At 38.8% G+C, this 22,251-nt stretch overlaps 2 protein-coding genes across 13 annotated transcripts in view; one reads left to right on the forward strand and one right to left on the reverse strand.

Annotated features, from left to right (window-relative positions):
• The window catches only part of LOC110843639 (ryanodine receptor), a 39,966-nt gene that overhangs the window by 7,204 nt on the left and 10,511 nt on the right, over window positions 1–22,251 (reverse strand). For 5 of the 12 annotated variants that reach the window (XM_035848115.1, XM_035848117.1, XM_035848113.1 and 2 more), the window contains 82 exons: window positions 22,081–22,203; window positions 21,870–21,949; window positions 21,706–21,793; window positions 21,424–21,544; window positions 20,740–20,839; window positions 20,564–20,593; window positions 20,394–20,492; window positions 20,231–20,300; window positions 19,919–20,143; window positions 19,704–19,840; window positions 19,370–19,631; window positions 19,106–19,165; window positions 18,845–18,971; window positions 18,573–18,749; window positions 18,269–18,396; window positions 18,063–18,181; window positions 17,911–17,966; window positions 17,698–17,844; window positions 17,399–17,610; window positions 17,105–17,302; window positions 16,868–17,005; window positions 16,693–16,783; window positions 16,509–16,570; window positions 16,360–16,440; window positions 16,224–16,258; window positions 16,009–16,148; window positions 15,886–15,948; window positions 15,679–15,793; window positions 15,468–15,607; window positions 15,231–15,360; window positions 15,061–15,151; window positions 14,786–14,968; window positions 14,619–14,696; window positions 14,446–14,507; window positions 14,252–14,365; window positions 14,022–14,187; window positions 13,877–13,938; window positions 13,715–13,814; window positions 13,540–13,627; window positions 13,288–13,451; window positions 13,064–13,191; window positions 12,148–12,317; window positions 11,880–12,072; window positions 9,986–10,220; window positions 9,873–9,897; window positions 9,599–9,768; window positions 9,467–9,518; window positions 9,274–9,390; window positions 9,007–9,200; window positions 8,874–8,912; window positions 8,746–8,807; window positions 8,571–8,671; window positions 8,236–8,463; window positions 8,120–8,153; window positions 7,967–8,051; window positions 7,803–7,890; window positions 7,692–7,714; window positions 7,369–7,607; window positions 7,192–7,236; window positions 6,918–7,118; window positions 6,644–6,836; window positions 6,282–6,555; window positions 6,202–6,208; window positions 5,737–5,920; window positions 5,369–5,648; window positions 4,993–5,238; window positions 4,688–4,800; window positions 4,085–4,115; window positions 3,805–3,867; window positions 3,607–3,703; window positions 3,457–3,495; window positions 2,052–2,161; window positions 1,915–1,944; window positions 1,671–1,751; window positions 1,424–1,522; window positions 1,229–1,332; window positions 1,066–1,135; window positions 917–974; window positions 719–762; window positions 417–598; window positions 207–246; window positions 7–71 (listed from right to left, as the gene is read on the reverse strand). In XM_035848115.1, the coding sequence (XP_035704008.1) occupies window positions 7–71; window positions 207–246; window positions 417–598; window positions 719–762; window positions 917–974; window positions 1,066–1,135; window positions 1,229–1,332; window positions 1,424–1,522; window positions 1,671–1,751; window positions 1,915–1,944; window positions 2,052–2,161; window positions 3,457–3,495; window positions 3,607–3,703; window positions 3,805–3,867; window positions 4,085–4,115; window positions 4,688–4,800; window positions 4,993–5,238; window positions 5,369–5,648; window positions 5,737–5,920; window positions 6,202–6,208; window positions 6,282–6,555; window positions 6,644–6,836; window positions 6,918–7,118; window positions 7,192–7,236; window positions 7,369–7,607; window positions 7,692–7,714; window positions 7,803–7,890; window positions 7,967–8,051; window positions 8,120–8,153; window positions 8,236–8,463; window positions 8,571–8,671; window positions 8,746–8,807; window positions 8,874–8,912; window positions 9,007–9,200; window positions 9,274–9,390; window positions 9,467–9,518; window positions 9,599–9,768; window positions 9,873–9,897; window positions 9,986–10,220; window positions 11,880–12,072; window positions 12,148–12,317; window positions 13,064–13,191; window positions 13,288–13,451; window positions 13,540–13,627; window positions 13,715–13,814; window positions 13,877–13,938; window positions 14,022–14,187; window positions 14,252–14,365; window positions 14,446–14,507; window positions 14,619–14,696; window positions 14,786–14,968; window positions 15,061–15,151; window positions 15,231–15,360; window positions 15,468–15,607; window positions 15,679–15,793; window positions 15,886–15,948; window positions 16,009–16,148; window positions 16,224–16,258; window positions 16,360–16,440; window positions 16,509–16,570; window positions 16,693–16,783; window positions 16,868–17,005; window positions 17,105–17,302; window positions 17,399–17,610; window positions 17,698–17,844; window positions 17,911–17,966; window positions 18,063–18,181; window positions 18,269–18,396; window positions 18,573–18,749; window positions 18,845–18,971; window positions 19,106–19,165; window positions 19,370–19,631; window positions 19,704–19,840; window positions 19,919–20,143; window positions 20,231–20,300; window positions 20,394–20,492; window positions 20,564–20,593; window positions 20,740–20,839; window positions 21,424–21,544; window positions 21,706–21,793; window positions 21,870–21,949; window positions 22,081–22,203 (9,501 nt within the window). Of the gene's footprint in view, window positions 1–6; window positions 72–206; window positions 247–416; window positions 599–718; window positions 763–916; window positions 975–1,065; window positions 1,136–1,228; window positions 1,333–1,423; window positions 1,523–1,670; window positions 1,752–1,914; window positions 1,945–2,051; window positions 2,162–3,456; window positions 3,496–3,606; window positions 3,704–3,804; window positions 3,868–4,084; window positions 4,116–4,335; window positions 4,446–4,687; window positions 4,801–4,992; window positions 5,239–5,368; window positions 5,649–5,736; window positions 5,921–6,201; window positions 6,209–6,281; window positions 6,556–6,643; window positions 6,837–6,917; window positions 7,119–7,191; window positions 7,237–7,368; window positions 7,608–7,691; window positions 7,715–7,802; window positions 7,891–7,966; window positions 8,052–8,119; window positions 8,154–8,235; window positions 8,464–8,570; window positions 8,672–8,745; window positions 8,808–8,873; window positions 8,913–9,006; window positions 9,201–9,273; window positions 9,391–9,466; window positions 9,519–9,598; window positions 9,769–9,872; window positions 9,898–9,985; window positions 10,221–11,879; window positions 12,073–12,147; window positions 12,318–13,063; window positions 13,192–13,287; window positions 13,452–13,539; window positions 13,628–13,714; window positions 13,815–13,876; window positions 13,939–14,021; window positions 14,188–14,251; window positions 14,366–14,445; window positions 14,508–14,618; window positions 14,697–14,785; window positions 14,969–15,060; window positions 15,152–15,230; window positions 15,361–15,467; window positions 15,608–15,678; window positions 15,794–15,885; window positions 15,949–16,008; window positions 16,149–16,223; window positions 16,259–16,359; window positions 16,441–16,508; window positions 16,571–16,692; window positions 16,784–16,867; window positions 17,006–17,104; window positions 17,303–17,398; window positions 17,611–17,697; window positions 17,845–17,910; window positions 17,967–18,062; window positions 18,182–18,268; window positions 18,397–18,572; window positions 18,750–18,844; window positions 18,972–19,105; window positions 19,166–19,369; window positions 19,632–19,703; window positions 19,841–19,918; window positions 20,144–20,230; window positions 20,301–20,393; window positions 20,493–20,563; window positions 20,594–20,739; window positions 20,840–21,189; window positions 21,290–21,423; window positions 21,545–21,705; window positions 21,794–21,869; window positions 21,950–22,080; window positions 22,204–22,251 lie in introns of all 12 variants that reach the window. The other 7 variants (XM_035848119.1, XM_035848123.1, XM_035848116.1 and 4 more) reach the window with 6 other exon arrangements.
• LOC110843641 lies at window positions 10,250–11,874 on the forward strand. The gene is made up of 4 exons (XM_022089633.2): window positions 10,250–10,433; window positions 10,500–10,684; window positions 10,762–11,066; window positions 11,141–11,874. The coding sequence occupies exons 2-4, from the start codon at window positions 10,512–10,514 to the stop codon at window positions 11,788–11,790; spliced, it is 1,128 nt and encodes a 375-aa protein (XP_021945325.1). The 5' UTR covers window positions 10,250–10,433; window positions 10,500–10,511; the 3' UTR covers window positions 11,791–11,874.

Below are 22,251 nucleotides of genomic sequence, written 5' to 3' on the forward strand. Positions count from 1 at the left end.
GCTCACCTGGCATTTTTAGAAAGTTTGGCTTGCATATTTGCAAAAAGGAAAAGGAAACCTCCGATGGCGTCCTACATATGTTAACAGGCAAAAATATTATTATTTATGATCTTAAATATAAATAATGAATTAGAATTGTTCAAACTCTGATTCTTGATTTTTTCAAGTACTCTAAATGATGTGTAAATCACAATTAAATTACTTACCCACAGTCGGGAATGTGCTAGAGCCTGTTGATTCTGAGTACTGAAAATACATGCAACAGAAGACGTATTTTAAAGTGATCGGCACGGTCGCCCGACAATCGGTCGATTTTGCGACTAATTGATTGAAAAAATGGGCATGGTTGATGGTCGATAATATGCCGATCACTGGTTGTGAAACGGTCTAAATGTTAGAAAAAGAGATAGATTTACCATGGGCCTTGAATCACTTCAGTGAGCGTGTTAAAAACTTGAGAAGCGACACCAATGGCTTTGAAGAAGTTGACCTTCCCCGCTGGGTCAATTATCTCTTTGCTGGAATAATGCCAGTAAAAGTCCATGATTGACTCTTGCAGCCTGAGCAAATAGTCGACAGTGCAAATAACAACGTTGACCTGTAAATAAAATACATGCGTACGTAAATCAATGCCCCCTTATAGAAACTCCAATAGCATGAATCAATATTATGGCCTGTATTTAATTAAGTAAAATGTAGTAAAATTATCAAGCCTCACCGTGGTAGTATTCCCTGCCTGTGTGCGGAGGTAATTTTGCCAGTCTAAATAGCAATTAAAATTATTGACCTTATTAAGTAGTGTCGTTGATACTATAACTTTTTGTACTACATTCTACTTTAACCCTGAGGAATCTAGAATCTAGAATGACTCCTATTCCGGAGTCATTTAATATTAACAAGTTTGTGCTTTAATTACCGAGATTGTGGCCTTCACAAGTAAGTTGGATAAATCGGAATAATGCACAAGTGAACTCCTAATAATAATAATCGTAATATTGTTAATATTAATTTACCGTTACACTAATAATTTTGTCGTGTGATTAACGAATTAGATAAGTTTCTCACCGCATCATGCATGTTCTTTTCCCCTGCCGCCCCTTCAGACCCAACCCCAAGGCCTTCCGCTTTTGTATTTCTATCAAACATGGTAGTTATATTTGAATACTTTTTAATTGTATTTTATTGAAGGAAAATTAATTCGTCTATTTTTTTCTACGTAATAAATTACCGTTCAAAAGCATCCAGATCGAGAACGCTGCAAGAGTTCATAAGTCCAGCGATGGAAGTGAAGAATCCGACTTCCTTCTTCTCTTTCAAATGGTTGAGCATTTGCTATACAATCAAATAATTTTATTGACCCGTCAATTAACAGCGTTCGACTATTAGCTACAAAAAATCATGAATCTTGACATGAACAGCGCACCATTTGAACATCTACATTTCCGCCCCTGAGAATGGATATGCCCAGCTCCAACGTCTTCATAACCATGTCGGATTGAACGCCTTTGCATGCGGAAATATGCTGAAAAAATACATTAGTAGTAATTCAAAACCAAGTGATGAGACTAATTTTCGTGTCGCATGTTTATTAACGATACTGCTTGACCTAGATATTTTCTTTCACATTAAGTTGGCGTATATCTTGAGACCGAGACCGGTTATGAACTTACAAGCAAGACCATTTCTGCGACGCCTCGACTTGCCAGTCGTGCTTGATGGAACAACAACTTTTGCTTCTCCATTTCTTGCTCCTGAAAAATCATTCAGAAACATTAGCTGAATTGTTACGCAATACCCCTGGAACTCAATCAGAATTAGACGACAAAGTATTTATAAGAGTGGATCAAATCAAACCACATTTTATTGTGCACACACGCAAACATACTAGATAGTTATTATCATAAAATTGTATACCATTAGTTTTTCCATTGTCCCTTCACGATGCTTGCGTTAAAATGTAGATAATTTACTCACGTAGTTAGATTAGTCACACCAGTTAGTACATTTTTGCTTTGTTAGTGTCAAAATTTCAGATTTTGATGTTTTCTTACATGGATCGAAGGACCACTCTCTTCGCCATCACCACCTTCCTCTTCTTCACCCTCCTCCTCCTCCTCCCCACAAGATTTTGCCATGACCTCCGCATAAGACATGTAGAGATCTGGATACAATTAGTCAAAATAACAAATCTACACACATAATGCACTAGCAAATAAGCCCGTCTTCGCCGGGCCATAAAAGCTACACTATCAGCGTGAATTATTGTCGGCAACGGCAAAAAAAGTAAATAAAGATAACAACCCTAATTAATATAGAGCTTCGTGGCGGATGTAAATTACCATGCATAATCGTATCGCATAACCCAACGATAATTATTTACCTCAAATCAAAACACCATATTGTAGCGTTAACTGTATTTATTGAGAAGAGTACAAATTCATGGCGAACAATTTCAAACTTTACAAATTTAATACAAAATTTAATTGATTCCAGCCAACACATGAGAATAGAAAAATTGTATTAACTCTATTGGCAATGAGCCTTATAAGATTATACCAGTAATACATATTATTATGCCTGGCCACCTGAAATCTTATACCACCAATGCTCAGACGTCATGGGGTTTCGTCCCGTGGCTCGTCGCGGCTGAGGGCGACTCGCCCACCAAGACCACCAATGCACATCCGTAATGGGGTTTAGTCCCGTGGCTCGTCGTGGCTGAGGGCGACTCGCCCACCAAGACCTCCAATGCACATCCGTAATGGGGTTTAGTCCCGTGGCTCGTCGCGGCTGAGGGCGACTCGCCCACCAAGACCTCCAATGCACATCCGTAATGGGGTTTAGTCCCGTGGCTCGTCGTGGCTGAGGGCGACTCGCCCACCAAGACCTCCAATGCACATCCGTAATGGGGTTTAGTCCCGTGGCTCGTCGCGGCTGAGGGCGACCCGCCCACCCAGACCACCAATGCTCAGACGTTATGGGATTTGATCCCGGTGGCTCGGCCCGGCCCGGGCGGCCCGCCTGGCCACCTGAAGTCTTGTACCACCAATGATAGTGGAATTTGACACCTTGGCCCTAACACCATCAGATAACCACCCCCCTCAGATAACCACCCCCCTCGGATAACCACCCCCCTCAGATAACCACTATCCCTAGATAACCACCATCCCTAGATAACCACCCACCCCCAGATAACCACCCACCTTCAGATAACCACCACCCCCAGATAACCACCTACCCTTCGATAACCACCACCCCTACATAAATAAGCCCACAAAGAGTACTATACGTTCTGACATTTATTGTTTTAAGCTTAATTTATTTTGAATTTTCGCGCCATTTGAAACTTGACTTTCTTTACTTTCACTTCCGTTACAGAACATTTACTTTCACTTCCGTTGCCAACAGACATTTCCAGCTTATAATGTAGATACTTCTGCTATTAATATGACTTACCATCGTCCTCCAAAGCTCCACTCCTTTCGCTCATGGCCCCTAAGAAATAAGAATAATAGGAGATTAAAAATTAGTTCTAGTATAAGTTTAAGACTGACGTTAGAGTTTTTCGTCAATTTTTTGTCATAATCATGGTTGTCGTTGGCTTACCTCTCGTAAAAGTCGTTACAAGTTGCGTAAGGGGGTTAGGTTTTCCTTCCTCTTCTTCGCCCTCAGTCTTTTTTAACTCGGCCTCTTCGAATGTTTGCTAACGATCAAAGAAAACTTAGCACAGATCTAAATGCATTTTATCAATGAAGGTGTATGCATGCAATGCAAGGAAAACCGTTGAGTTTATGTATAACTTACAGTAAGGTGTTCTATCATTATCTCCTGCCCAGCATTTTCATCCGACAGCCACATTTCTCGGTACTAAAAAATTAAAACGCCATTGCCATTAAATATATGCTGACCTTGATGCTCGGCACACAGAACTTTAGTCAAAAGTGAAAACGAGCTAACAAAGAGACGGACAGAATGTTTGCATAAAGTAGCCACCGAATTATATTTTTTAGCTACATAATTAAATCTAAGGAAAATATGAATATGTGACTTTAACCGAATATATAAAGCTTTTAAATTTACTTACCGTTCGCAGAAATAGATTGATAGCACGATGTCTGAAAGTATAATTATGATTAATAAGTGCATAAACGTCATTTCCAATCAGAAAATCATTATTATTAAATATACAGCCTGGTTAAAAAAATGTTCAGATCGTTAATATTATTTTACTTTCACCCAGTAATTAATAGGTACTAAATGTTTATAATAGCTTCCTCGTATGCTTTCCACATTCTTCGCTTTCGTAATAAATTCGGAACTTGAATCAATCAATACCTTTTCAGGGTGAATAATGGGACGCTGAGAAGGCAGGCGAGGGCAGCCTTCTTCCGAGCCGCCGACAATACTCTGCTCCATCCACTCCGAGGTTTTGGAGGTAACGAAGCCTACATGTTATCATTTAAGCACGACAAACACAAAGTTATTCACACAAGCCCATACGGATGTATTTCATCCCATTTTCATAGAGCTAATCCTAAGCTGAAGCTGTGCTACTATATTTGTGAGTGTCTAACCAAACAAAAATAATAGATGGTAAGGTTACAGGTTATTTAGACACCACAAAACAATAATAAAGTAGTAAATAGTGTAGTGTGATCAACTGAAAATGCGTGTGATAATAAAATACCTGGGTAGGAAATGTATTGCAGTTTGACGGAAACAGGCAATAACAGCCTTTTTCCGACCGACCGTGACTACGGATCGATAAACATCCTTCAAGGACTGCTGGGGGTGGTCAATCTAATGAGGAGGTTGACAAATTAAAATAGGGTTGTAACAAGAAACAAGAGGTTGACATAAAATATTTGGTAACAAAGCCACGAGTCTCTATCTATCAAAATTAGAAGATCTACGTATAACGATGTTATGTGTAAATTGATAATGACGCTAATACTAGGTGAAATAAGTCCGATAAAATATATCATAAAATACCATGTGCAGTCCGAACAGGACTTTTGCCATTGCAACGATGCGATCTACCAATTCGTCCAACTGTTGTTGCTTGTCTTTAATTTGAGCTCCCTTGTTGCTCAGATCGTTTTCATCCGTGGGTAGTTTTTTCGTTCCTAGTTTAGAATACAAATGGTGCTGCCAAGACATTGCGTCAGAGGGGTCGAGGGCGTCAGGTAGGGTCAGTTGGGTCCTTGCAAAATCCAAGATTTCGGGTTCCAAGAGTTTCTATTTTAAAATATGCGTAAATATATTGGTCAGTAAATCAACCCAGATTTTTTCACAAATACACATAAACATTTGACTAATCGACTCTTCATAAAATGTTGGCACCTATTTATGAATTATTTGCGCATACCTTTAGGAATCTATCTTTACAGTGCTGAACAAGCTCTTGTTCTCGACCAGCAAATAGATTCAACCCCACAGGCAGTAGTCTCTTTAGACAAGCAACCATCAGGGAAGAGGCAAGTTCTTTGTCCTTGTCCTTCTTTTTGTCCCGTTGCTTCTTTTTCTTCTTGATCTTACCACCAGTTTGTACGTTGGACATATCGGTAACTACGTTTCGTCGAGTGGAGGATGGCATGATGAGAGTCATGTTATCAATATCGTTTGCAGAAATAAAGTTGGTTTCCTCTCTGTAATTGAGTTGTGAATGTTTTCATGCAAATATTTTAGTAGACGCTCAATAATAATAATTTGTTTATTTTAAACACATTTTCATACCTTCGGAAGTACTGAGATTTTGACCACAGATTAAAAATTTCGGCAACATGGTTGTACAAATGTTCGGCTTCGATTGTGTTGTTCTTGAGCCAATTATTTCTTTGGTAGTCAACATATTTGATAAGCAACGGGTAAAAAGCATAAATATCTCTGACAAGCAGTTGCCATTCTTCTTGGATAAGACCTATACGTATATAAATATATGTGCGTATGTTTATCAGTTTATTTTGTATACATGTTAGGCATTTAGAAAAGCTACGTTTTCAAAATGCCCGTTACTCTTCCTTCTCTTGAGTTGAGTCAAAATTTCCTGATCTTGAAATCTCTTGTGTGTCCTCTGAATATTTTTCATACTGCCTCCGGAAATGTTGACTCAACTCAAGAGACAGGGAGAAGTATGGACATTTTAAAAACGTAGGTTTGCTAACTGCCTATGCAAGTTTATATTAAGTTTATTCACTTTACCTTCAAGCTAAAAAAATAACAACGGGATTACTTTTGGCAGCGTCAACATAGAATTTTGCACAGAAGATTGGATATATTACCTGCGATGTGTCATCGGTTCCAGATTTAAGAAAACCTCGAACAGACTCTTCCTTGTGGAACATTGCTTCCGTCTTCCTGTGCAGTTTCTCTGCCAAGGGAAGAATTGGATCTCGAAGCAGTGCCTCCGAAGAGTTTATGATGATTTGTTGGGTAAATCCAGCAATTCTGGTCATCCATAAAGCATTTTCATTCCCAATGTTGGTCATAATCAACTTTAGAACACTGCGAAGCAACTTATTCATATGCTCAACGGTGACGTTGGTCATTTGACAACTATTTCAGTGAAAATGCAAAATCATTTGTGATGTATTATTCAGCAAAGTCCAAGTAAAATTTTAAAATAAACTTATGAAACACTAACTCTGGAGCAGCAGTGGTGTTATTATCTGGACCTTGAGACCAAAAGAATGGCAAGTATGCACATAAAAGGGGCAGAGTAATATCCAATATATGAGGCACATCGTTATACGTTTTTTCAGAATCTACAAAATGTTCGACTTCTTGAATCATTTTGTCCAAAGTTGGTACACTCCCACCAAGACGAGCCATCACGTCTAAAAACAAGTCATGTCATTCATTAGCGAGGGTACTTAATAATTAAATAAAACCAATTTTATCTAGACCAATTTTATCACCTTGTGCTTGCAACGATTGATCCTGCATTTTGTTGACCAATGAATGCGGATTATTTTTGTTAAGGGAAGGTTCTAAGAAGGCGATAGGAAAAGTAGAGGCGAACGCTCCAAGACAAGATCCAATTGTTGGTCGATATCGTTCAATTTCAATTTTCATGTACTTTCTGTTCTTTGCCAGAGTCATGTCAGTTCCCAACGTGTCTGTAAATGCAAATTCTTGTCATAAATTGCACACCCTGCAGAGTTTGCCATACTCCATAGGTTATGGACTTACACAAGCTGTTCAACATTTTATAACATGCCACTTGAAGATCATCAACTGCGAATAAAAAAGTGTTAAATGAGTAATATCCCCCCAAATATGCTAAATACTCGATTCGCTCGAATTACTAGAACAAAGTATGCCTTAAAATTTTTAGTTATAGGGTGCAAATGGGCAACAAAGGCTTACTAAGTAAATCTGCGCCATAGTCATACGCAGCAAGATGGTCAAACATTGCGGTCAAAACTGGGAGGACCACTGAATTTACATAATTTAAAGAAGTGCATGTTTTCAAATGAGATCCTCGGAGGTAGGAGTATTTTTTGTCCTGTAAATTGGTAATGACTCGACCCAAGTCTTCTGCCACGTTATTGAAATATGTGAGCATAGATGTGCGAATGAATTCGGGACAACTTTTGGTAATGGATCTGCAAATTACAATTCCAGCGGTTGGAGTCATTTTCACAATGCATATGAATGGATGGGAATCTTATTTCTGGGTAGTTACATACTTTGCATCGAAGGCTTTCACCAACTACAAAACATAATTATGTCGCATTAAATTCATTCCATACATTTTAATGATGACAAATGCCTTGGATAACGTTGACCCTTTTACTCACCACTTGAAGGCATCTTACAGTCATCTTGACATCGCTTCCAAAGGCGTTAAATTTGTATCGAAGGAGAGATGACAGACGACAAAACAAGCTAAGAAGACAACAGAGTACTTCTTTTAAGTACACCGTTTTATCAAAAGGAGTACATAAGCTATTGTCAACATTACGTTGCCACCATTTCTTTCTCCTTGAGCGAGGCAGCCCCACTCGTGCTTCCAGGAGACGCAATAGCGATGAAGTAATGCCGATGAGCTGAAAGTATGCATCGCATGTTATTACGGCAGCACTCTCTTAATTTGCTGTGCATTTACGGAACTTACTATTGAAATATTTCTCCATCAATGGCAACACCACCTGTTACATAAAGTTACATTTCATGTTCATAAGCAACACTGGAAATGTGAAAACTAGTGGAAATACGTATGCATGGGTGTACCTTTGAGAAGAATTTAACATCTCTGGTCGTTTCCTTGAAGCTGCTTCGTCGACTAAAATTTGCAGATGGAACAAAGGATTTCATATTGATTGAAGAAATATCCAAGTAGTGCAACAATTTTTCGAGAAAATTGTATGCGAATCGTCTGTCGAGTGAGGAGGTAGCTGCTCCACTCGTCTCGTCCTCGACAGGACCAACTTTGAGCTTTTGCAACTTGTATCCTTGAAACTAATTATTAAAAACAGCAAATAAAAAAAAACTCGTACATAAGAACACATCGTCTCGTCATGCCATTCATACTTTTTGACTAAACCTGGAATTTTACAAGTACTCACTTGGATATATTTCAAAAGTTCAGTGTTTCTCTCGCGATCCTTTTTCTTCTCCTTGTCAGTAAGAAGATCAAAAGGCACTAGTTGAGGGTGTGGACATCCACCTAAAAAATAAATTCGGACTTGTTTGTTATTAAATCAAATGTTTCATGATAAATTAATTTTTACTGATTTTTACCTGTCGACTCAATTTCTTCTTTTTTCTTCTTGGCCCATATATCGTGTGCATTTTCGGCAAGTCTTGGAAAAAATAAATCATTGCCGTCATTATTGGTACATTGATCATACATATGTCTCACTTCTTACCGTTCGGCAGTATTTTGCATTTCTCTGCTGAGGGTCAAACTGCAAATAAATAAAAATGCATTTAGCATTTCATAGTTTAAATATTATACTATGGCACGTTACGTTATATTCGACCATCGACCCATCTACTTACTTGGCCATGTCCACTGGGTGTGGCGTATAGTTGAAGGGAGTGGAAGAGTCAGACCCTCCCATGCTTCCCTTGGACGATCTTCGTACATTTGGTCGAACGGAAGACATGTCAGCGTCCCCATGCTCAATCGTCCAATTTAGAGCAAGCAACGTTTTGAGAGAGTCTCGGATGGGTTCTTTGTACCGTTCCTTTTCCTTTGAGGGTGATAAAATAAAAGCCTGTAGAAATTTTCAAAGTCCGACTGGATAAGAAAATGGGTACACGTACATATTCCGACAGCTTGCTGTACGGCTTGAGCCTTGGATGAATTTTGTCATTCCATGAATATTGATCACCAAATTTCCACCCATTATCCAATTTCCGCCGTGCCCATGCATCGTGGTACTAATCAAATCATTCGTTACGAACAACTCCAACAATACACAATATACAAATGTGCATGCGTAATGTAAAGACTCACGTGTTCTGAAAACTTGGCAATCAAGTTATTAAGTTCCGATGTGATTTGAACCCTGTGCAAACACAATACGCACGAGAATTTCAAACCTTCGAAGTTATAAAAATGCTAATTGATATGAATAATAGTTGTTACTGTGTAGTTTCAATTGGAACCGGTTGATATGGGCCATCAGTTCCTTCAGAAGTAGAATTTTTCAACAAATTTTCGTCCAGTGCAGCCGGCAAGCTATAGTCTGGAGGAAGTGCACAGCCAATGGCACTAAGGCACGGAAGTGCTTTGCCAAATAAGTCAGGGTCGTATTCCTAGTGTTAGAAATTTACATATAGACATCACTGATTATTGAGTGTTGTATTATCGTTTAGCCGAGGTATTAATTAATGCACGTTTAAACAAGGCAAATTTTTACCATTTTTGATAAAGACTCGAGTAACCTATGGAATGAATAATTGCGTGAAACTCGTCATTCATAACGGTGTTCGCTGTCCCAAATTTGTTTTTGGGCCATCCTAATAAACGTACCTTCTAAACAGCATCATGGTCAAACGTTTTTCCTCTTCACTGGCTGTCCCATAAATCCCTTGACCGCCTGTGGCCCCATAGTATTTACCACACCTCTCGTAATGAAGGGTGAGCAGCCGAAGGGCAACCGTTGTGTACTCGGTTAGTTTGGATACGTCCACGGTTAACTTTCGCAACAATTTAAGCAACATGTTGGGCTGCATTTCCCTCGTGAGTGCGACCAAGAAGTCCGACACTGGAAATAGAAAAATGAGACATGTTTACACCCGCGCACACTAAAATAATCATTCCTCTTGCAACACTTCTGACACTTTTTATACAAAAAGATAATCTGCCGTTAGAAAAATGTATTTTGAAGGGACCCCACCCCCTGCTAGCAGTTTTTTCCGTTTTGAAAAAATAGAAGGAGGAATATGGTTTGGACTTAAGGATTCAATAGTTTCAAAAGGTCAGTTCGACATTTCAAAATTTGTGCATGTTAGACAATATGTAAAATTATGATTATTTACTTCAGATTATTGTCAATATGGCATGGAGTGGACCGACCCCAATAAAATCCTCACTGACGATAGGTCAATTGCATTCACTTCACGTTTTCAAAGCACAAGACGTTTTCAAAGCAGCCTCAGGTGTCCAAACCAAATCGACAAAAGAATCGTCCCCCGATTCAAGGGAACTTTGCAACGGATGTAGTCTTCGGTACATACTCATAGTTTAAAAATTATAGCAAATAATTGTTTAATATAATAAATTTCAATCTCGTTTGTTTGTTTTAGTGACTTGTTTTTACAACTCTGGACAATGAGACCTTTTCATCTCTATATTTATACGTCGTCCTTTCAGGAAGCGTGTTGGGTGAAGTTTGCCCTAAAGGACTTGTTTGACGCATTTGGGGTCATCATGCCTAGTGAATGTGTGAAGCTCATTCTCCCTCATGCCGATCAATTGTTGGAACATTTATCAACTGTACCGGAACTGGCTAATTTAATGCCTGAAGCAACTCGCCGTCTGAAGGGGAAACCAATGTCCCAATTATTGAGGCGAAAAATGTTCCGTGAATTAGTCACAAAATACTCAATGTGTAATGTACTCTAATTATTATCCTGATTTATATTTTCATTATAGCACCAATTAATTTAAATCATTCCATTCCAGTGACGGAAGAAGAGAATATTTCTGAAACAGTACCTGCACGGTCGGTCATGATGGAAATAAGTGAACAGAAAGTTTACAACAGAGTCGGGAAAGGAAATTTGGCCCCCACAACACTAAATAATCAAATATCAGACTGGCTTCTTCAGAAATACGAGTACGTTGACGACCGAGAGAAATGGATTCGAAAATCAGTTGTACATGAAGAATATGTTAATCAATTTCCACATCCAGATCCAGAAAAAATATTGGCTCAACATCGTTTAGGCGACATTTTCATGTCAAATTTTCCTCTCACATCCACCAGAAGAATTGGCACCTATCCTAACAATGTTGCCGTGTATGCAAACATTCGACGCAAGATTCCCGAGTCTCAAGAAAACATGACAATGGGTACTATAGTTGAAAAGGAAGACAAAAGTGAACCCGTAGAAATTCGTGTCATGGTCTCATTTGAAATACTTGATTCTATTGTTGAAGTAGGAAAGAATGTGATACAAAAAATCTCAGATAACTGCGACGTCAAGATTACAATCCCGAAATCCAAACAGAAATGTAACCGTGTTCAGCTCGAAGGAGATAAGGTCATGGTTGAAAAGGCAAAAAAATTGTTCTTAGATTTAGTCAAGATTGTTGAGCAACTTAATATGTAGTGACAATTTAAACACGTTTTTATGAATTATAACTTAACTGTGTCGACAAATAAAATTTTATAATCATTCGAATATAAAAAAAATTATACCTGCTTCTCGTTGACCTTTGGTCAACATTTTGTTCTTGGAGAGACGATAAACAGTGTGAAGAGTGGCGTCCAACAAGCTCGCATAGTTTTCAGCTTCAGCATAAAACTTGGAGTGGGATATGAGCAGTGGGAGGATCGAGTTCCCGATGTAACGATTGAGAGCGAGACCCATTTCAGAGTCACCCCCATCCAGCTAGGAAAATTATTATTATTTACATTTCCCGTGATTTCTATAAACCAGGACAATTTTATAATCTCCTAAACTCACTCGGTGATCTAACATGGTTGCCGCTCGAAGATCGGGCAGGAAGGCATCTTCTAATAGTTTGAAGAATAAGTCACGTTCTTCAATGCCATACACTCTTTCCAAGAACAGCACGATGCTCTGCTTGTGATTTGGCACGAGCCCAGGGGGCATGTCCCGCTTTGGTGGTACACCTGGTGCAAAAGTATCATTACACATTTTTGCTCCGTTCTTGGATTTCATATGAAAAAGCATTTTCGAAAACGAATACAAAACTGCAAATACGTATATAAAGCAGACTTCATTTAGCCCGAGTCAGAATGACATTTTAAATTTTTGTTAGATGACCAAACTACTATTACCTAATAGCGTAAAATTCAACAACGCGTTTCAATATCTGATGAAACTAATTGGCCACTAATAAAAGCATGTACTTTTATCCAGGTAAATTCATTTGCACGGATGAAAGCTTTTATCCGTGCAATTAATTTTACCTGGATAAAAGCTTTCATCCGTGCAACTGAATTTACCTGGATAAAAGTACATGCTTTTATTAGTGGCCAATTAGTTTCATCAAATATCTATCTTTTACTTTTCTCTGCACAAGTTGTCATACATCGTACATAATATTCTTAATCGTCATCAATTGTCACATTTATCGAGCATTTAGTTATTTCCATCCTTTAAAAAATATGGGTCATCCTCACCCCATTCTACTCCCTGCTACAAAATTTCTAGAAATTCAACCACTGGGCCGATGCCTGTCTTCGAATTCATCAAGGCCTAGTTGAGATAAGCATTAAGACCAAGTTGGTCAAAATCGGTTCAGTAGTTCGTTCGTTAGCGTGTCACAGACGGACAGATAGACAGGCATGACGACCTCATAAGCCCTGACTCGGGCTAAAACAGATTCTTAATTAAAAATATAGTTAATGTTAACCTGGGATGCCTAAACTTTGAAAGCTAAACCGCAAACTGAGGGCTCCTTGTAGATCTTCTAATGGGACAAGGGATCGCAAAATTGCTCTGGCTCGCAGAGATTCGTTTTTGCCTTGAGCAATGACAGACCTGAAATTATAGTAAACGATATTTATTTAAATTGATTTAATTTAATTAAGTTTGATTATAATAAAAACATATTTAAATTTCTATTGATTTGCTCACGAATCAGGTGCACAACGACCAAGGAGATCAACTAAAGTGCAATAAAATGACAGAATTGCGGCCCCCGTATCGATATAATCTTCATCGTCGTCCGACTCTGGGAGTGGGTGTTCCAAATCGCTGACTACTTCACCAGCGTTCCTCGCATTAATCTTATCTGACATCTGCCCACGAAGAAATAATAAAAGCATGATAAACTAATTGCTATGATGCATACATATGTTAGTCAATCAACAATGTAGAATTTTCTACCTTATTTCCATCAATTATAGCTCTCAACAAGCCATCCCCTTCCCCACGCAATGCAGGCCCAAGACATTCTGGTCTTCGAATCAGCAATCTACGGATGAATTGGATGTCAATCCATGTTACTCTTTCTGCCCATGCAAATAACGTTTTAATAAATGGGAAGGGTATGAGAAAAGACCTGATGACAAGATTCGCATTTTCTTCAACACTTTCACCACCAACCCAGACACAGAAACGGAGAAAGTCCAAGTATCGTTCGCCCTCAACGGGATCCCATCCTATCAAGTGCACATTGAATTAAAAACCAAAATCACCATACTAAAAACTTATTAATAATTACCCAAGTCAGGGTAACCCTTCTCCACCAGTTCAGTATTAGACTGAAGTCCACAACGAGCCAAGCTATAATTAAACAAAACAACAATTAAGACATGTATGGATTAAACAGGAAATTGGCAGAAATTGGCGAATAAAATTTTGATTACTAGACTGCAATCTTTTCCAACAAATGTTCTCTCAAGGCCAACGCCAGCTCTGTGTTTTCCATGAGGGAGGAGTATGCAACGTCGAGAGGGGTAGAGCCCCGGAGAGACGGTCGACTCAGAAGGATGTTGCTGTTCTCCAAGAGGAACCCGAGATGATAAAACATGGCTAAAGACATGTTTTATTTTATTTTATTATTCGTATACAGAAAAATATATGTGCTCATTGTTACCCTTCTGATTCTGTCGTGATGTCCGACAAAAGTAGCAGAGGAATCGACAGCACCCCACAACCATTTCATGAGACGTGTCTTTCTCTTTGGCAGGTTGCTCCGCTTCTCCGGGACCTTTACTCGAGCATAGTCATTAATTTAGCTAGTAATTAATAATAAAGAACACAAGTTGTATGGTAAAACTTTTAACTCACTTCCTGCACCTTGTGCCTCTGACTGAGCCTGCTGCCGGCCCAGCGTGTTCATCATCAAAGCCCTAACCATACAAACATACATCAAATGACTATTCATCCAAATTCATTTTTTAAGATTATGTATGAAACGGACCAAATCCACCACTAAATGAACTAAAGATTGTCGTACTCACATGACATTTTCATGCAATCGTAGGATCCTTATCAAGTCGGGATGTTGGAAGAAGATGTAGGATTTATTCACCAATTCCCTGTCAATTTCAATACGAATTATTTACGTATAATTAATTAATGCAGTCCCTGGGAAAGCATGTGGTTAATCCTAGTGGCAAATAAGTACCAAAGAAGGAATCTCATCAGGCCTTCTTCCTCTTGTGACATTTGGACAGGAAGTAAACCTCTGATCCGACTCAAGCCGGTCCACATTTTCTGTATGTGTGGAATTGTATTACTGCTGAACACATAGGTCTTCTCTAAAGATCTAATCAGCTCCCCAACCACGTCGTATTGTCTCAGCAGTAGTCTGATAATGATAAAGGAATACAATGGTCATCAAACGTATAACCAATTCAGCAACCCCAAATTACGTAAATCACTTTACTGTAGCAAACGTACCCGAACATTTCCCTCACCAAGAGAGGCGACTCGAAATGTGTCTCCTCCGCCCAGCGGACAATAGTCTTGGTCAGCACTTTTCTAAATATTTCTGAATCACAAAACATGGGTTCCTTAGTTAAATAGTAATGGCACGGCATATTATGCAAAACGTATGTATGTGTATGCACCTTCCGGAAGTAACTCTCGTGGAGGCTCTTCTTCTTTAGGAGGTTCTGGTGGTTCTAATTTCTTTACAATGTTGAGCATGTTGATGACCTTGGTTATGAGGTCCAGTTTCCCTCCACCAGCGGCTTCTTCCTGAAATTAAAATATTCTCCATTATTACGTTGAATAATTCAACTTGAATTACATTAAACCGGTATTTAACCGACACAAAATATTGGCATTATAAATATGTAATTAACCTCATCGCCACCCTCTCCTCCTTGCAATCCTTCCAAAGAGACCTTCTCCATCAAGGACTGATGCATTTCAGTAAGTTGTGTGATGAGAGTTTCACCACAAGGTCGATTATCTTCGTCGTCCATCTCCAAGTTTTTGAAACCTATGTACAAACAGGTGTATAGTTTGGCTTGACCCACATAATTGCCGGCTCACATTTTCCCCTCTATTTACCTAGAATACTTTTCATTTGTTCGACCGGGGGGCATCTGAACTCCCGAGTTTTCTTTGCAGCAACGGCCGATGGGAGATCGGACTGCTTGATTTCCTGGTAGCGTTTAAGTTGATCCTAAATAGTGACACGTGTATAAGTAAATATGCGTATTTTTACAGATTTCTAGCAATATTTACGAAAAATTTATTAGAGATTATTTTATTTACCGACTGCACTTCCCCAATGTAATCATGGCTAAAAGCGACGATGGATTCTACTCGATGTCTTAGCTGGATAATCGACAAATTATATATTGCAAAGCTATCACTTGATTAGCTCAACGCATGTACCTGAATATCGTTCATATGATGCAGCAAGTAGCACATTTGCAATTTTACTCCTTCTGCGAGATCCATGAACAAAAGTCCCTTTCTGTGATCTTCTTCAACTGGTACTTCGGATGGGAAGCGTTCAAATTTGAAGATGATGGCTACATTAATATTAAATTCAAATTACTCATTTGTATTGCATAAGTTGACGTGTATGAATATGAGATTAAGAGTACCATGATTATTTTCAGGATCCCACGTGTGTGGATCACTGCATAGTGTTTTAAAAATATTTAATCACAAGTATACTGTTGTATAAAAGTTGCACCTTATTTAGAGTTCAAAAAGTCAGTATTATATGCACGAACATACCTCATTACCAACAATTTGTCCAAATCTGTGTCTTCGATTACGCCCACCAACAGCAACTTATCAATAAGTTTCAGGAGAGGACTGAGAAAGAGAAATGTATATCAATGAGAAAACCTTCATATTGCAAAAATAAGAAAATCCGCACATACACAAACAAATTTTCATTGCTTCCTCCGATCGGATCTCTGTTATGGACTTGTTCAAGTCTCACCTGTAATAAAATTATACATTAATGTCTCCTTACACACTCGTAAAAAAGGTTATGAATGAAATCGCTTGGCTTGCATATGTCGACTAATTTGAACTTTTGACCACTTATTTTCTTGTACTCACCGCATCCTCTAACGCTTTCATTGCAAAGTCTCTGACCACTTCCAGTGGAAAGTAGGGGCTGTTCAGAAGTTTGATATCTTCAACCCGCTCCCTTCAAGAACAATACAAAAGTAAGTCAAATTTTAGTCATTTGATACCACACTTAAATCTTTGAATAAATGTTGTCATAATGTACTCGATGTCTGTCATCTTCATTTCAGGTCGCACAGAAAGTGTAGTGATTGAACGGATACTATGGCGCATTGCTTCGTCCTCGTAGAGCTCCTTCAATTCTGGAGTCAATGGGATAATGAACTCATTCTTGCACCCCTCCCTGAAATCACGAACAAAGAAAGCAAGCGTGGGTATATGTTGTCAATTTAACTGCTGAACTCATTCCAGTTTTCACTAATCCTATTTACATATGTCTTACATCGTTGTGGCGAATGATTCCAAATGAAGTGCAATTAGCAAGTCGTAAAATCCTCTTCTCAACGGACCGGACAAGTATTCCTCCTGAATTGAGTAAAGAAGTTGCTTCTGGTCCACATACGCACATAGGCTATGTGCTGCCCTATGGTTCGACTGATAACACAAGGCTGCGTAGAGTGTCAATGTGTGAAAATGAAAACTGGAAAATAATAAATTTCATGGAAAATGGCAAATAAGTAAGAGATTATCCTGCACGAGACGAAATATGAAATGCATTACAAGAAAAGCTAAATACCTCAAGAGTTTCTCCTGTTCAATGAGTTCAAGGATATCAATACACCTGTCTTCTTCAGGAATATGGAGAGCGAGCATCGAAACTGGGTCCTCACACAGCGTGGACCACCCACGAAGTTCTGACAATTTGAGGGCATGGATTTTCAAGAATGCATTTGGAACACGAGCCCACTGATGAGGTTTCAGAAACTGAGTTTTCAATCTTGGAGGAAACTATAAAGTCCGAGTTACGAAAATTAATCTTTCCGAAAATTTGTACGTACATATGTCATGGGTGAACAAATACATATATTTATGTACCTGTGGTGTCAAGTGCTTTCCAGAATTGAGCAATACTGCAGATGACAATGGTAACGTAGTTGGCGTCCTTCCCAGTTCAAACTGTAACATGTCCTTGCTGGTGGCTTCAACAAACACGGCCGGAAATAACTTTGTGCCAGGTTCCATCTAAAATATTCGATTTAATAATTCGTTCCAAAAATAAATGCAACACAATTATTAATATTTTACTACCTTGTACACATAACTTGTTTGCTTTCCGTCACAAGTGAAAGTCATATAACCCGTGGCTGAATATAAAACATTTTTTATTCATTGTTTAAACGGGGTGTGTACAATAAATAATGCATCAATAAAAGTTGAGTCATCATCGAATTCTTACGCACATGTGTCCACCGAACACCCGATGAACATGCCTTGAGAAGCTCCTTTCCCTGAAGAGTCCTGGGAAACTTGGTTAAATATTTCATCAGCTCGGACCATGTAACATGAATTACGATCCACACTAGGCGAAAAAAAGTTGAATGTCATTTACTGATGATTAAGGCAAGATCAATTTGCAAATAAAACTTAATCTTCTTTAATTTCTCACCTGAACAGCTCGCAATCAAACTCATCAATTGCAGCAATCGTCACTGTTCTGACTTGGTCATTTGAGAAGCTTGTACTGAACGAGTGATATTGGGTTGTGACCCAGCCGACGAAAACATGGCTGGGATCCTGTATGAAAATTATGTCAACATTTATATTTTCCTCAAAGATGCGACAAAACATGCCGACTGCACATCTTTTTCCACCTGCTTGAATTTACCTTCCGTAAATTCAAGGACATTAATCCAATTTTTGTTTTCAAACTGTATTTACTGAATTAACTATTCGTTTAATTAATAGATTACCTGGCCAGGGAAAATCCTGAGCCCATAAAAGTATTCGTTGATCAAATTGAGACATTCTGCGTCGAATAGCTCTTCTTCGTGTACTGGTTCGTCCACACTCATTTGTGGCGGAGCTGGAGAACCTTTGCCATGACCGTGCCGTTCAGGAACTTCTGGTGGGACAACTTTGAGATTACTCTAAAATAATATAACAATTCCAACATAAGATATGTTTTCTTTCACAGTATTGCTTCTTTTCATGGAATTAGATATACTACACTTTCTCTTCATACCTGTGAGAGTCTCACAGCAGCATTTCTATTGGGAACCCCAAGAGAATTTCCACCTTCGTCCACCTCGGGCGTTCGAGAAATCTTGCTCCTGTCTTTGCTTTCGTCTCGTTTGCTTCGAGAGAAAAACCTTCAGAACCACATCAAATCAGTTAAAAAAACTGTCTGTGGTAAAATTAGAATATAAAAAAACAATAATGATACTGATACAAACATCAATAATAAATAAGGCATCACGCACTCTTCAGTATTAGTAACACTCACCGAGTAGCATATTCTCGTCCAACTTCAGTGATTTCCTCAATCGAATACATGCTAGTTAAGCTGCATGTTCACACAGGTATAGAAATATGTATACCACTTATTACAGTTAGTCAAGTGCGACACAAGAAACACATCAATCACATAGCGTTATAATTATCTAATGCAAATTAATATTAATAATAATTAGTAGCGCATCCTACAAGTATTTACTATTTGCAGGTGCAATACTTATTTTTGAGAATATCGTTAAGAACTTGCGCTTACCTGAAGGGCGACTTGCCGCGTTCCTTCTTCTTCCCATCCGGTTCTGGGCTCAAGTGGTTTCCGCTCCTGTCAGAACGGTCAGCCTGGACGCCAGTATCTCCATTCAGCATCCCAGGCGTGTCAATATACTCAGCCTCCGACATTCCTCCACGTGGTGGCTTATTTGGTGGAGATTTGATCGTTTTGCGACCTTTTCTCATAGGTCCCGATTGTCCAGAGTGATCTGCTTCCACCTCATCCTCAGAATATTCTCGTTGCAATCCTGATTGTAGGAAAGCAGATACATTTTAATTTTACAAAGTTACATAGAATTTAGCAAAAGTCTAAGATGTACCTTTAATGTCACTAATTGAAAACCCAGCTTTGGCCATGGACTGCTCGAAATTATTGGTCCTTGTAGTTTGTGCAGTGGCTTTTAATCTGTGTTGACGAAGTCGAATATCTTGCCAACGGCGAGTTTTTTCATTTTCACTGAAACATCAATATAAAAATGTCATCAAATAATTCATAAATAAAAAGTTATGCAGAGTATTTATGCTAAAAACTTACTCTATAAACTCATCTTGGCAAATTACAGGGAGTGAAAGGCGCAGAAATTCCCAGTTGGCTTTCTCCATTGTCTCAAAAGTCTTGTGGCTAAGCCGGAGGGAGGGAGGCGTGTCCCCTCCTGCAGGAACTCGCACCACTTCTATGTTGGATTCCTCATTGTCGTCTACATTCTCAAAAATTGGCTGATCTTTCGTGTACCAAAACGTCATTGCACGATTCATGTTCCTGTGCACAATAAGTAATTATGCAAATACATATGTACATGTAGTGCCAGTTCGTATTTAGTATTTATTATCGTTATGTTGCACTAACACACAGAACGGTTCGTATCCTTCTTGAAGACCGCACAGCGTGAAGAATTTAAGGGCATTGACATCATGACCTAACCACATTTTATAGTAATGCCACTTTAAATTATCATAAAAACTAAGGAGAGAAAGCTTTATCAAACAAGATGTGTTAACCATTTTCTTACCAAAGACCAGTTTCGCTTTTTGTCCCACCCCCAAAGTGCACGCTGGTACGAAACCGTCGCCTTGTACATCGGTAAAGGCCACCTCCCCACCCAAGGAATCTGGGTAACATCACATTTTGAACTGAATAATAGTTACAATCAGTGGAAATAATGTGAAAATTGTAACTCACCCATCAATAGTTCCCCATTGAGTGAAAAGCCTGAAAAATATTCTCAATTAAATAACTCTCACGACGAGGCAAATTGAGACATGCAGGAATTACACGTTGCGTATTAATATGCACTTAAGAGGCAAGGTCGCAAAGAGCTAAAAAAAGCCACACACATGCAGGAGGAGGAAACTTACTAATCGTTTTGTCAATTAGGTCAAGGAACACTCCAATCACATCAGATTCTCTGAACTGCTTTCCAAAGTTCTCCGAACCTCCTCCGTACAATTTTTCTTCCTTTGAGGGTTTCACATAAAAAGGAAAACTATAAGGTCCGCTGCAGGTAGGTTTTGAGCCGAGTATTTAGAAATTCATAGCGGGGAGCGATTTGCACAAGGTCAAAAATCGCAAAACCATTGTGTATGTGTGTCTCAGAGGTTTAAATTTCAAAAACAGGGAAAACATCAAGATATTTGGTTGGCATGCATGAGACCATGCCAAAGTGTGGATGGCAGGGTATGAAATTGTGGTGAAAGCGAGTGCTATTTCATATTTAGTGTTATTTCACGACAAATTAGGTGATTTAGTGAAAGGGAAAAAGAGAAAGTACTGTCACTATAATCCCTCAACAACAAAGTGGAGCTCACTCATGGATTTGTTTTCCACGTCAATTAGACAACCAACGATATCCCCCACTTGTGGAGTCTTTCCATACGACTCTGCATTATCTTGATGAATTTTCTCACTCTAATAATTAATTGTGGATAAAAATATGTGAGATCCTTTGGAACTTTCAATAGTAGATACATATTTATGTAGATGCATTTTGCGTCATCAGTCTGTAAATGTTATTTAACATTCCTTTAAGATTAGTTTCTTACATTGTAGCCATCAAAGGCCCAGGAGTACTCATCACTACCAATTTGACATCCCGGCTTGCAGTCAACCCGAGCCCAACCAACTTTCATCGGTCCTGCTGTCAGCACTTCGAACTCGTAATACCTGAAAATTAGTCCAAAATATTGTCTCACATATATCTACACACCACATAAATATTGACCATGAGATTCTTGAATTCTATGCAGTCGTATGCAAATGTGTTTGAAATTAGTTATATTATTATTTGTGTTTCGTGCCATTTATTTATATTTTCTTTATATTACCATTTCCCCTCAGATACGGAATAATTCTTCTCCGCCCTGTATGTGCGATAATCCGCCTGGTATTTGGATCCAGTTAATTCATGATGAACTATAAGTTAAAGATCAAGCTCTTTTAGCCAAATATGCGCAGAATTGATTATGCAGATATCACTTATTCACTTTACCATCATGTTGTTCTCCTGGCGGAGCTTCCAAGACGTAGCCATAAACTAAAAGCGTTCTTACAGTTTCACTTGCGGTGTCCCTACATAAGCAAATAAATAAATACTAGTGACACCAACCAATTACAGAAATGGGTACGAACGAATTTAGCGGTTACGTAATACAATCATAATAATTAATAGGAATAAAGTGAAATCAAAACTGCTAACTAACGTGTTTGCCTGTTTTATGGCATCGTCCACTTTACTGTAGGGCACCAAGTGAGGGCTTCTGCGGAGGTCTGGATCTTCGTTAAGACCGTACGTCCATCCTTCTGAAATACGTTCTTTGGCCCAACTACATAGATTTTTGTCCAAAACAACATTAGGCATCCGTTGTTTTGGT

This window comes from Folsomia candida, unplaced genomic scaffold, assembly GCF_002217175.1.
Source record: "Folsomia candida strain VU population unplaced genomic scaffold, ASM221717v1 Fcan01_Sc002, whole genome shotgun sequence".
Taxonomy (NCBI): domain Eukaryota; kingdom Metazoa; phylum Arthropoda; class Collembola; order Entomobryomorpha; family Isotomidae; genus Folsomia; species Folsomia candida.

Excerpts from the sequence above, each read along its gene's own strand:
- LOC110843641 (XM_022089633.2), top strand. The coding sequence starts at position 10,512 with ATGGCATGGAGTGGACCGACCCCAATAAAATCCTCACTGACGATAGGT. Across the intron at positions 10,685-10,761 it reads TGCAACGGATGTAGTCTTCG|TGACTTGTTTTTACAACTCT; the intron begins GTACATACTCAT and ends TGTTTGTTTTAG. Across the intron at positions 11,067-11,140 it reads AGTCACAAAATACTCAATGT|TGACGGAAGAAGAGAATATT; the intron begins GTAATGTACTCT and ends ATTCCATTCCAG.